At 37.9% G+C, this 13,462-nt stretch overlaps 1 protein-coding gene across 11 annotated transcripts in view; it reads right to left on the bottom strand.

Annotated features, from left to right (window-relative positions):
• Positions 1 to 1,516: 1,516 nt before the first annotated feature.
• gphnb (gephyrin b) overlaps positions 1,517 to 13,462 on the bottom strand; it is a 91,562-nt gene continuing 79,616 nt past the window's right edge. For 6 of the 11 annotated variants that reach the window (XM_077586462.1, XM_077586466.1, XM_077586465.1 and 3 more), the window contains 14 exons: positions 12,135 to 12,177; positions 10,409 to 10,546; positions 8,901 to 8,993; positions 7,537 to 7,592; positions 7,255 to 7,374; positions 6,532 to 6,590; positions 5,605 to 5,758; positions 5,238 to 5,359; positions 5,049 to 5,136; positions 4,871 to 4,944; positions 4,738 to 4,805; positions 4,500 to 4,603; positions 4,183 to 4,279; positions 1,517 to 2,904 (listed from right to left, as the gene is read on the bottom strand). In XM_077586462.1, coding sequence (XP_077442588.1) covers positions 2,771 to 2,904; positions 4,183 to 4,279; positions 4,500 to 4,603; positions 4,738 to 4,805; positions 4,871 to 4,944; positions 5,049 to 5,136; positions 5,238 to 5,359; positions 5,605 to 5,758; positions 6,532 to 6,590; positions 7,255 to 7,374; positions 7,537 to 7,592; positions 8,901 to 8,993; positions 10,409 to 10,546; positions 12,135 to 12,177 — 1,350 coding nt within the window. In that variant the 3' untranslated portion in view covers positions 1,517 to 2,770. Of the gene's footprint in view, positions 2,905 to 4,182; positions 4,806 to 4,870; positions 4,945 to 5,048; positions 5,137 to 5,237; positions 5,360 to 5,604; positions 5,759 to 6,531; positions 6,591 to 7,254; positions 7,375 to 7,536; positions 7,593 to 8,900; positions 8,994 to 10,408; positions 10,547 to 12,134; positions 12,178 to 13,462 lie in introns of those variants that run through there. The other 5 variants (XM_077586464.1, XM_077586469.1, XR_013296731.1 and 2 more) reach the window with 4 other exon arrangements.

Raw genomic sequence — 13,462 nt, 5'->3', positions numbered from 1 at the left:
TTTTTTGGTTGGGCTTTAATCCTTTAAAATACAGTATTTCACATTATGATGACATGCACTTTAGTGTTTGTTTTGTTTCTATATATATATATTCAAAAGCTTCCAATAATGACAAAGGAAAGTGTGGCCACTTTGTGGCGTGGAGGTTCGTTCGCCTGCCTGCCATGTGGGAGGCTGGGGTTCGAATCCCGCTCTCGTTTGACTGATCACTCCACTATGTAGTTCAGTAAATGGGTAATCCTTTTTTCATTAAAATAAAGACTTAAGTCATTTTTTTTCAGCAAAACATTTATTTCCGGTCAGCCAAAGTGTTCACCAGTCAGCCTTTGGCCAAATGCCTCCCTTTTACTAATGACAATACCTCGCAATACATTTAAGAACTTAGGCAGACAAAAAAAATCCCTTGGTGCTTTCTCCCTGGCCAATAAATAATAGAACACTTAATGCACTTGAGCATATGAGAAGAGCCATGTTAAATTATTAAATCATCTCGACGCTAATCCCTTTACGCTCAACAGACGCTGTTGCTCACATTGATGAATTGGAAGCAAGTTCAATGTGCTATGAATCATCCCAAGTTAATGGGATCTTGTGTCATTTCACCTTGCAGAGCAGAGAGGACCTAATCTCTTCGCGCCACTTCTCCAATATCTTCACCACACTTTGGGAACTGTAATATTTTCTATTAGTTTTATCTTTAACCTCCTTTAATGGTTTTTACGCTTACACATGCGCAGACTCTGTGCCTTTGGGGGCCGGGAGCAAATATCGACCCCCCAATTGCACATAGGCAATTTAAAAAAATATTGCAGTCAGACCTTTTAAAAGGTCGTACTTGTTATATACTTTGAAAATACTTATATATGAATAAAGTGGCTACATGTTTGCAATGAGGTCACGACTATAACTATGTATTATTATTACTACTACTCTTGCATGGAGTATATAGTGTAGGCTTATTCAAAATATAGGAATAGAGTAATAATAATTATTATGCGGCTCATGTACTCCATATAAAACTAAGACATGTATACCTATAAGACTTAAGACTAATGGCCTACTGTCTTCTTGAATGCGTACTGAAAAGAACCGCGTTGCATTTGTTTTAGTACTTGCGGTTCCAAAAGCAAGGGTTGAAGTCCTCTTTTGTAGATCCATCTTTTCCAACTTTTTCCCCCCTGGATAAACATACAGTAAAGTGAGGATTTTGCAGCTAATCTAGGGAATTCCCCTGTTCCTAACCAAAAGAGAGACAAACTGTAATTACGATCGTTTGCTTTGAACGGATTCCACGCCACAACACGGAAAAAGCTGCCAGAAATGCAAACATTGGTCAGGATTAGGGTTACAAACACAAAAAAGTCTCTTGATATCACTTCTGATATACTCAATGTAACATTACATCAATAAAAAAAGCCATCAAAAATACTTACATCTAAAACTTCCCGATAACCGAAGCTTTATCAGGATGAGAAAATTTCATTTTTCCTATGCGAGAAAGAAACACAAGTTCTCCTGTGGTGGTTTAGATATAATTTATTAAAAAAGAAACCCAACAATAACTCTTTGTGTTCTTTTTTTTTACATAATGATCAAGGATTTTTATTATCGTAGACTCTTTCATCAGTTTCAGGTTCATTACAGAAAATGTTTATAGTACAGCGTTGTTCAATGTCTCCTCATTGCTTAATAATAACTTCCTTAGGAGTGCTGGTCACATATCTGTACAATATGGTTCTATTTTTTTTTCTTTAATCTGTACAATTTTGTGAAGTCGTTTAAAAAGGCCGTCAGCAATTAAAGAAGCTGCTTCTTCTCTTGCTTTTTTTTTTCTTTTCTCTTAAATAGTTGCTCAAATAAAATATATTTCCCTTCCCCCCCCCAAGCTTTTCCCTAGGAAAAGGGATAATGGGGGGTAAGGTGGTGGGCGTTTTTTCGGAGCATATATTCTACCGGATCGTCGCAAAATGAAAGAAGCTTCGACGCCCAAAACCCTACCCTTTTTTTTTTCCCTTTTCCGCCCGGGCATTTGGCACCGCGCACATAAACAAGACTCACGAGATAAACGACAAGCAAAGCTTTTTGTGAAGCCGATATGATGCATACTAATGAGAGAGAAAAAGTGTCACCTTGATGGGTGCTCAAAAGAGAAAAGGACCTGGACGTGTCCCCCTTTTCCTCCTAACTGCAGCACCATGGGAAATCTGGAGTCTTCCTTAAAATGTCTCTTGGTTCAAAAAATAAAGTTAAGAAAGATGAGAAAATAATAAGAATCTTTTTTGTCGTTGTTTTTTTCGTTTTTTTTTTTTCTTCGTTGTCCTGGCAGGCACCTACAGCTGTCTATTAAAATGCTACTGCTATAGATAAGGTCTAGCATTGAACACACAAAGCAATTGCAATGAAAGGAACAAAGTTGCCTTAATATAATAATGATAAGAAGAATAATCATAATAATAAGCAGAATAATCATAATAATATATTACAGAATAAATCTCTTTTTTATAATTCGATTTTTTTTCTCTCCATTAAAAGTTATATCTTCTTTCTTTGAAATACTACTATAATCTTCTGAAATCAATCATACCTCATATAGTAAATCTGAGCTGTGACCGAGATGTCGACTCTACCTCAAAGTTCTCCAAATGAAGAAAAACTAGCTGTGCCGTTGCATATTACAGAATAGTCAATGATATGTGGACATGCACCGTGAACCGCCCGTTACGACCCTCGCTAGAAATGACGGCGACCCTCCGCCCCCGCGGTCATGACATCATAGCCGGCCGATGACCATGACGTCCACCACCTCGCCTTTGTGCAGCTCCACGTATTGCTCTGTTTTGGGAGGTAGCATCAGGAGCCCGTTGGCACTGCGCATGCTCATCAGTCTGCTGCTCACCTGGTTCCCTGTGGGAAGCATCAGAGTGGACCAATATAATAATATTTGGACTTTTAGAAACCCTATCCACTATTATTTCTGTGAGACTTGCCTTTTTTTCCTCTACTTTATATTTGTATTGTTCATACCAGTCAACTTATACGTTTTCCCGTATTTTATACGTCATTTCAAATTGTGTATGGAAGCAATTTTTAATATTAAAGCGGAAAACCTAAAATATTTTATATATTCATTTTTAGATTTTACAAAATGCTTTTTGACCTAAAAACACCAAAAGAAAAAAAATGGATAAAAAATTGCAATTATTGATTTAAAAAGGGGAAAATCAGGAAATATAATATATGTATCTATAATCTTCATTTGAATTTGATCCTAAAACAGAAAGTTGGCACTCATGATTTACCACACCTGGTTTCCTAAGTGTGTGTGTGTGTGTGTATAGATGCCATTTTTCTACATTACTGATGCGCTAATTCACGTGTGTCAAAGTGGCGGCCCGGGGGCCAAATCTGGCCCGCCGCATTATTTTGTGTGGCCCGGGAAAGTAAATCATGAGTGCCGACTTTCTGTTTTAGGATCAAATTAAAATGAAGAGTATAGATGTATATTAAATGTCCTGATTTCCCCCTTTTAAATCAATAATTGTATTTTTTAAATCATTTTTTTCTGTGTTTTTAGTTCAAAAATTATTTTATAAAATCTAAAAATATATATAAAAAAAGCTAAAATAAACATTGTTTTACATCTATAAAAAACTGAATATGCAGGGCTTTTAATCCAGTTCTTTTAATCCATTTAAAAAAAAAAATCTAAATATTATATCTAAAATGGTCCAGCCCACGTGAAATCAAGTTGACATTAAAGCGGCCCGCGAACCAACCCAAGTCTGACACCCCTGGTGTATGGCGTATAACAACTTTTGTAGGGGATTTTTTTTAGTATGTTTTACTCACTTTGGCTCTAATCCGGATCGTTGCGATTTGTGCAGTTTTTTGCAATCATTAATAAGTGGGAGCAGTTGGCCGAGGTTGACGGGTTGGATTGTTGTTCCTGCAGTATAAACCTTTCATCTATATTTGGCAGATCTAAGCCACGATTCGGCCAATCCGCAATAGTCGATCTGTGGCGAGGTGGTACTGTAGGATTTTTTTCATTACATACTATCGTCTGAAAAATATTTTCTCTTGTTGTTTAAGTAAGTAAGTAAGAGAAGGATCAATCAAAAATCCTCGCCAGCATCCTTGGTGAGATGTTCCGGCTGCATATGTCAAAAAGCGTGGTGTAACCTGTGCTCTGTGCCCACGGCAGAGGCTCCTGGTGATGCCATGTCAGGATGCAGCGGTGGTATTCGGGACGAGGATCTAATTTGACATCGCAAGATAACTGCAACACAAGCAAAAGTAACATCAGAAGAAGGAGCTTTTGTCAAATAAAATTGGATTGAATAGTGTACGGTGCCATTCGAAACGTTGGGCGTACACAAAGGCTGCTATACGTCAAGTCCTTTTTTTCTGAACAAGAGAAAAATGTCATCTTAACTTGTGTGTTAAAACAAATAAAAAAGAGGTGGGCACAAATGTGAGGTTGCTCCAGCTGTGCTTACCCTTGCTTTGATGATAGTGGGCCTAGGGTCCAAAATACCCTGCATCTTCCTCAAGGCAGGGATGACAAAAAGATTACAAGTAACGACAGCAGATACGGGGTTTCCTAGGACAAAAGGACGGGTGGGCAGAAGGACGGACGGACGGACGGAGAGAGAGAGAGGACACAAATGGAGATATATGAAGACCACTTTCTCATAAAAGCAGAGTAAATCAAGTCTTTCTCTCAACTTCACACACTACCTGGGAGGGCAAATATAAGTTTACGAGCACCGTCGATGTCCAGCGTGGCGAAGGTGGTTGGGAGCCTACAGGAGAAAAAAAACGGCAGACGTCAAATTCTAATTTGCCTGCGAGAAAACCTGCCGCTTACCCTGGTTTCATGAAGACCCGGCCAAAATGGATCTGAGCATGAAGATCAATATCCAACACCTGCTTTAGGTAGTCCTGCAAATCAACAATCATTTTTTGAAATGAAAGGTGCGGTATTTATTTCAACGACGACGTGTCGGGAAAAGAAACCACGTGCCCTAAGTGAATAGCCTAAATACCTTCTCCCCCATTGATACTCCGCCTGAGGTGATAATGACATCAGCACGGCTGATACCTTCATTCAGAGCGTTGAGAAGGTCATCGGGACTGCAGGATGCACATGACCAAAAAGCACCGTGTTGAACGGCAACTCGCCGAGGGGAAAATGAATAGGAAAGGCATGCTGTTCAAAGAAAATGGAGGTTTACTTGTCTCCCACAATGCCCAGATTGATGGTTGGGTAACCGTGCTCCTGGATGGTGGCCAGCAGGGTGGAGCGATTGCTGTCCCTGATCTTCCCGGGATGGAGGTCATCCTCTGGGTTCAGCAGCTACATGAGAAAAAAGACTGTGTATAAAACCAACAGGTGCATTTCGAGTAGAACACCAAAAACCAGCAAATGCCAAAGATTTAAAAAGTTTAAGAAATGTCTCAAAAACCGTTTTAAAATAAAAAATCCAGCTTCTCCTGACAAGGGAACACCTTAGAAATTAAATTGTGCTTTGCTTTCCCGACTGTTATATTTAGCATTTAGTATAATCCTCCTTAATGAAAAAGAAATTGATATTCAAGTACCTCATTTCCTGTCGACATGACCGCCACGACGGGGAATTTCTGCACCTCCACCTCGGTGACTCCCACTGTGGCCAGAAGGCCGATCTCAGAGGAGCCCATGTGGGTGCCCTTGGCCAGCACACACTCGCCACGCTTGATGTCGTGACCGATAGGCCTGTTCAAAAACACAATAGAGAAAATGTCTTGTATGATGACATCCTACAGATGTGGCAAGGGGCTATATTTTACATATAGTTCCATTGTTTGGATTATTTGGAGAAGTTTTTGGTGAGGCAGGTGTTCGAATCAATGCCCCGTTGAGGGCCTGCTAAAAAGTCTTTAAGAATTTACACCCAAAATGACTGAATAAAGCACAGCGATAGTTGGGAGAGATAAATAGATAACATCTGGTGTTTTGTCAGATTAGCATACTCTTATGATTACATATAGTACTTTTTACACACATTATATAATTTCTCAAATTGATACATAATATTTATGACTATCCATGTTCGGCGTATGTTGAGCTACAATTTATGCGACCCACCACTTTTTTTTAATTAAATCAAAAGGCGAAACATTTACAGTAATGTCATGTACATTGCCCATGAAAACAACATAATAGTAGTACATTTTATTTAAGTTTCTCTTTAAATCTCCGGTCATCATATTTGCAACTTCTTACCACCCAAACAACTGCGCATGCATAGAAAATATGTCAGCAAATATCCCCATATAGTAGTGAAGTTTAAATATTATTTATGCTGCCGTTGCTGTGACATTTAATCCGGCCCACCAAAGGTTGGTAGCATGAGTCATTTAGTACAAACCGGAGGTCCAAATACAAAAAAAAGGAGAAAATATTGCAAATTGCAATGCATCTAAATTCAGTGCGAGTTCAAGTTAAATTGTGTGACTTATTTTTCGAATGGCTTCATTAAAACTAACCTGATGTCCTGGCCTGGCCGAGCCTGGACTAGAATTCGTACTTCCAGTTCCTCAGTGCCCTGAAAGACAAACTAGTTGACATGAATGTTGCTTTTCTACTGAATCAGCTTTGCTCAGCTTTTTCTCTAAACTCAGATTGGACAGTATTTCGACTGAAAATATAGCATTATACACAATAATGCATTTTTTTAGTGACTTAAGAGTTTTTTTTAATTGTCATGCTGTTCCATATCAGAGTTGCATGCAGTGTTAACATAATGTTTACATCAAACAGATAAAAATAATATAATTATGAACATTTTTGTATGCTCTGTTTAGGTTTAGTGTGTATTAAAGCCATAGTATTTTGTTTTTGTGAAGCTTCAAACGTATTTCTTCAGTGATGATCATTTGCATATTATGGTTTCTTAGTTGAAAAAATGTATAGTTTATTTGGACAATGTTGTGTTTAAAATGTATTGTCCCTTTATTAATTAAAACAACATTCAAAACTCAAACACTAACAATGTATGCATTTAAGTGCATTAAAAAAAAATTGGGCCATGTATCTTTCAATAAAACAATGATATTGATGGATCTTTTCTTGCCGCAATTATTAGACAAACTATGCGTCAATGGTTGTGTCGGGCTCAATAGGAAAGAAATAATTTAAAAAAGAAAAGACTATCGGTGGACACTGTTCAGGCTGAGGGTGACATTCCCTTCCGTTCAAATCAGACTTACATCTTCGGACTCGCGGAGGAGTTCGGTGTCTTCCACCTGAACGACGGCGTCAGCCCCGCAGGGAATGGGAGCGCCGGTTGTCACCCTCATCACCTGGCCAGGCATCACAGTATGGGTGGGCTGCCACCAGACACAAAAGGACAATCAAGGGTAAATAGGCAGAGGTGACAGTTATTGCTCTCAATGTGAATATGAGATAAATACAAGCATAATAGGGGACGCGCAAAACAGAATAGAACAATATTGAATGTAGATGGAAGTGGATACAATACAAGTGCTGACCTGCTCGCCTGCCTGGGACTCGCCAATGATGAAGCGATCACCCGGTCCGTCGGCGGCTAAAACAGCGAGAAAAAGTATTAGACTCTGTCATCTTCCACGAGAACTGTGGGAGTGTGTCATTTAGTCATTGTATTACTGAATGAATAATCAAGAGGACAGACAATGTGAGTTTATTGAATTATATATCTCTTGTCATTTTTCCCATCGTGCATTTGAACCTGATTGTGGAGTACAATACCATGCAGTGATTTTTTGTTGTTGTATTTTTCATGACTTGAAATCTAGCCTGAGGTGCACAGGCACAATTTTGTTCCTTCTACCGTCACCATCTAAGCACCAAAATCAGCACGCATGAATGCTAGTGTGGGCCCTCAGGACAGCAGATGCATAAAACACAAGAGAAGACCTGTTGTGTGCGCTTTCCCGTCTTTAACGGAAGGCACTAAGAGCAGATGCTTCTTACAAGACTTTCTTTTTATATGCGGTGCCTGAAGCCGACAAGGTCCCATCCTGCTCACTAGGTCTGCAGGTCCCTGATTGGCCCCCCAGAACCTGGGCCTCAAGAGGAAACACCTCCAATGAAGTTTAAGCGTAGTCTTAAGGACATTTTTTGTGCAGTGAGAAGACAACTGTACGTGCCTGGAGGGGAGCTAACTTCACAATGAGACAAAACGAATACCACCACCTCATGTTTAACAATTATTTCTTTAAATTAAGTAGATGTATTTTTGCTCGTATTGCATTAAGCAGCAATCTAAATCACACAATTCTACAACCTTATTTTCTGGACTGTTTGTTTGTTTAGTGTTAGAATAATGATTCAAACCTTTTAAATCATTATTAGTAATATTTAATTATATAACTATAGTTACTTGAAAAATAATTATTAACTATTGCCTAGTTCACCTGTGGTTCTCCATTTTACTATTGTTACTTTGTTCTTAGTTTTTGATAAAACAAAAAAAAGCCCCCCCAAAAACGGCGACGTATTTATATATTATTTCACTTCGTTATGTATTTTGGGGTTTTTGCAACTTGTACTCAGTTGCGGCTTATAGTCCGAAAAATACCTACCGTATTTTCACGACCATAAGGCGCACCGCATTATAAGGCGCACCCTCAATGAATGACACATTTTAATTTTTTTTCCATATATAAAGCACACTGGATTATAAGGTGCCATGTCTATTTTGGAGAAAACTTAAGACTTTTAAGTGCGCCTTATAGTCGTGAAAATATGTATATTTCAAAACGGTATATTTCAAATGACAACATTTAACCTGTATTTTCCTTTACAGAAAAAAGCAAGCCAAACAAGAACGAACACAAGCAAATACGACACAAACAAGAAAGAATAGCGTTACCTCTTACAGCATAGCCATCCTTGACAGAGGCAGGGAAGGGCGGCAGGTTGTCTTTGGCATAAACGTCCTGAGCTAGGACTCGACCCATCCCGTCTGTCAGCATCAATAACAGTGGAAAAATAAAACAAAAGTTAAGTTTAAGTTAATATTATGATGACTCTACCACATGTCATTTGCACACAACACACAGTGTTTTACACAGTATTCCAGCAGGGTAGCTTCTCCTGCTGTTGCCTGTCTAAATATTTCATCTCCCAAATCCCCTCTTTCTCGCTGCTCTGTCGTCTCACCAGCTGTGCTCCTGCAAATCCAGCGCTTACTCCGCCCTGTTCTTCTAAAAACCTTAAACCCAACGACAAACCTGACGATGGCTCCCTCTCTAACACCGCATTTGTCTTCAAATCGACCATTGCCCTTCTGATGAGCAGGTTAAGGCCATTCTGCCATAACGTGGTCTATCTACAACTGTCAAGATTGCTGGAATTTGAATTCATAAAGAACTTAAATGAAAAACAACTGATTAAAAAACCCAACAAATTAATGTATTTTTTGTCCATACAGACACCGTCCTGTTTATTGTGTAGATAGTATTGAATAGGTATTGTGAAAAGTGAAGAAACACACCCTATTCATTAGAAGCCTGTAAATTCACTGGCAAAATAAAAGTGAATAATAAAAATAAAAATAACGGTGCTTTGTACGCTAGCAAACTTTAGCTGAGATGATTTCCAATTGATTCCAATTGCAAAGGGCATTATTCAGGTAAACAGACAGATTTTAAAGAGACGTTTCTTCAAAGTTCAGAGTCAAAAACAACAACAACAGCCGTAAGCAATATTCTTGTCACGTCTATGACACAACAAAGAGGAAAACAGTGCTCGCAGTGAGTGATGTGGAGTTTTGATACGCACACAAAAAATATTCTCAGATGCAGAAATGATTAAAGAATAGACATTTGGTTGTATTTTATCATGCATATTTGTATCTCATTCGTCCATACGCTTGTTGAATGATAAAAATCAAAGTTTAGTCTTAATATAAATCAATCTTTGTGGCCCTTTAAAATTTCTATTTGAGTCTCCTCTGTTCTAAAATGTATGTGAATGGTCATTTGATTGGATTGAAGTGTATCTCACAGATTCATGCAAAAGTCAAAGGGGATCGATGCTCGTTAACCTGCCACTCTAATGACGCCCCATAAAAAAAATAGACGGGTAGATATTTCCTATCCAACCTGATAGCAAGTTGTGACTTTGCAGTCTAGTCAACATTTGTGTGAGTTGTGCAGACAAAGTGCTGTTTCAGCAGTGTGCCAGACTGTGTTTAAAAGCTGCCATGTGGACTTAGCATTTCCATGTTGCTACAACACCCTGAGAGGTGTGACAGCAAACATCTAAACATGGCCAAGAGTCAGACAGCAAAGTGGAAAGAAACATTGCACATGACAGGGTGACTTTTTTTAGTCCGATCTTTAAAAAGAAAAAAAAAAGAAAAAAGCCGATTCCCACCTCTGTAGTTGATGATCTCAGTGCTCAGGACGGCAGTCATCTCCAGCACAGTGATGAAGGCCTTGTCCATCGAGGTGAGGGGGAAGGGGGACATGCGGTGTCTCCGGGCCACCTTGGTAATGTCTACAGCACTGTGACCTGAGATGAAAAAAATATGACATCAACATATTATGTGCCTTAAGCATTTATAAACGCAAAAATTGCATGTAAATTAATGAGAGCACATTGTAGAAAATATCAATTCTTTACTTAGCAGAATTCTTGTACCATTTGGTTCTTTGGTTGGTAATTTATAGTCCAAATAATACGGTACGTGCACTTGGATAGACTTTTTTTCGACATACAATATACAAGACAAAAAACAAAAGCAACTGAGTGAGGTTTGGAGGTTTTCGATAGCATCCACGTTTGTCTAATAATATCCCTCTAATGATAGCAAAAGTAAGAAAAAAGAACAAAGAAAGTGAAAGTAATAAATAATCTGTTCTTTTTTTCCTCTTCTCTTTCTCGCCGGCGCACAGCAACGAATCGGCGCAACGCTTTGATTTGCCTTGACCCAATTTCGTGCCTTTAAACATACACTTACGCTTCCACGGCAAATTCTGCCGCTCAACACGAGGCTTAACTACCTCCTGGCAAAACATCACATAGGCAAGGGACCCGCACGCGTAAACGCGCCATGACAAACCCACGAAATTACACGTTGCATGTCACATCACAAGAGCAAATAAAAGCAGCGAGTACGCACAGCAAAAAAAAAAACATGTTCGCATAAGCAATTTGTGCTGGAACTAACAAAAAAATGTGATATCCATGTGCGTAAAGACTTGTTTTTTTATCAGCTACATTTTACCATGGTTAAATTTTGTTTAGATTTGTTGTGCTTCTGTGTAGGTTAAAAATTTGAATGCTGCATCTAAACCTTCTTGGGCTTAAAAAGAAAAAATAAATTCTACTTCAATTTAATGTATTAATACGGGTTAGAGAAGTCCTCCGTTTATGACAAAGTTACATTTGTTAAAGCCAAATTTGTATTTAGGAATCTCAGAACCAATCAAATTAAGGACTCTAAATGTGTCCATGGAAAATTGAATTTTTGAATGCATTTTTTTGTTTTATTATATGCAGAATATTACTTGAAAGTAAAGTTTCAAGTTTCTATTTAAGATTGAATATACTCATTTATTCTTTGAAATTAGTCTGTTTTCATTTTAATGAAAGTCTATGTATTTTATTTAAAAAAATCCAAGTTTTTGAATGCATTTTTTGTCTTATTATATGCAAAATATTACTTGAAAGTAAAGTTTCAAGTTTCTATTTAAGTTTGAATACAATCATTTATTCTTTGAAATTAGTCTCTTTTCATTTTAATGAAAGTCTATGTATTTTATTAAAAAAAATCAAAGTTAATAACATTTACTTGAGGTACAGGCAAGTAACCTCACTTATTTCAAGTAGGTTTTCACTTAAAACAAGGAAATACAATTAGTTAAGTAGGTGTTTTTGCAGCGATCTGTAATACATTAACTGTTAATTTAATGTTGCTTGTAAATGTTCAGACTAATTTTGACTTTGGGAAATAGATACGATAATCCCACTAATACAAATTGAAGTAATACTTGAAATTTTACAGCTCTTCTTGACTCAACTTTCATGAAAAGAATCCGTGTCGCGATGACACACACAGATGAGTGAGTGATTCTGAGGTGGCAACATTAGCACTCACTTGATCTTAGGATGTTCTCTTTGCTGCTGCATCGTGACTGCACCTAGAGATGGAAAAGAGGGATTGATGGGAGGGGCGGGGCATAGAGGATACAAGGACAGAAAGAGAGAGCGGTGGAAATTGGAGATAAACCGGAGTGCTCGTTTGACACGCTGGAGGTGGCAAAGTGTCATGTCGCCATACACTGTGCCATTTGTCCAGCTTGTTGGGAGACGACTGCATCTCCGTCAAGATCACGGGCTGAGTGCCCGCATCATTCATCTTTATCCTCGTTGATGAATGCGTTCGCCATATGTGATGCGACTATCGGATTCAAGTCGTTAAGTGTGCGATTGTGTGACGTCAAAATGTAGCATTGAGTTCCAATTGAGATGGCACGTTTTTGATTCATGTACGAGCGGATGATGTGGAGAAAGGCGGAGGTTCTGATATTAGAAAGAGAGAGAAAAAAGCAAGAGGTTAAAATAATATTGATGGCATAAATGATATGAACTTAAAAAAAGGCTCAGAAAAATAGAAAATTTAAAAAATGAAGTCCCAAATCAAACACCGTTTTTCCTCAAATAGTGGCCGTCATTCTAATAGGGTGAAATCTGATTTTTTAAGGTTCACGCGTGTCTGATTTTTAAATTCAAAGTCAACTTTGTGTCAAACTAAAAAGGTCCAAATTTTACATTGGCTACATTTTTATTTTTTATAATAATAATGAAAGGTTGGAAAATACTGTACATCCACCCTGAAGAGATAAACAGTACACATTTCCCTTGAGTAGCAAAACCCAAGGATCCATTTTTAAAAATTCACATTAAAATAATATAACTTGGATCTTATAATGACCCTTGGAATTTTGATTCATATCAAAACAATGATTGTGGAAAATGTACAAATCTAAATGCTCCTGGCCACTATTTGCAGATAGATGGAAACTGTGAATAAAATACTGTCAGTGCTTTGGAAGTGCAGTAAAAATGCTGAAAAAAAAAAAGTAAAATACTATTAATAAATAAAAATAAAGGAACTTACCATTCAATTCATCTACTTGATTTGTAATTACGGTACTGGATATGATTTTTACAAAGGGGTATTCATGGATAATTAAAATTTTGTGGGCCTAATGTCAATTCTATTAGTACACAACAATAACAAACATGTCAAATGTAGACTAGTGAACATGAATTGTAAAAAGACAAATAAACTCGTATTATTGGAATATCAAGTCTGTGTTGATCGACACCAACAGCCGCACAAATTCCACTTTGTGCGACACTTACCGATATGGCATTATTGCTTTTAGCATATTTGAACGGTGGTCCTTTTGCCACACGTTG

Source organism: Stigmatopora argus, chromosome 19 (assembly GCF_051989625.1).
Source record: "Stigmatopora argus isolate UIUO_Sarg chromosome 19, RoL_Sarg_1.0, whole genome shotgun sequence".
Taxonomy (NCBI): Eukaryota; Metazoa; Chordata; class Actinopteri; order Syngnathiformes; family Syngnathidae; genus Stigmatopora; species Stigmatopora argus.
The sequence above is the reverse complement of the archived record's forward strand: the minus strand, read 5'-3'. Positions and strand labels throughout refer to the sequence as shown.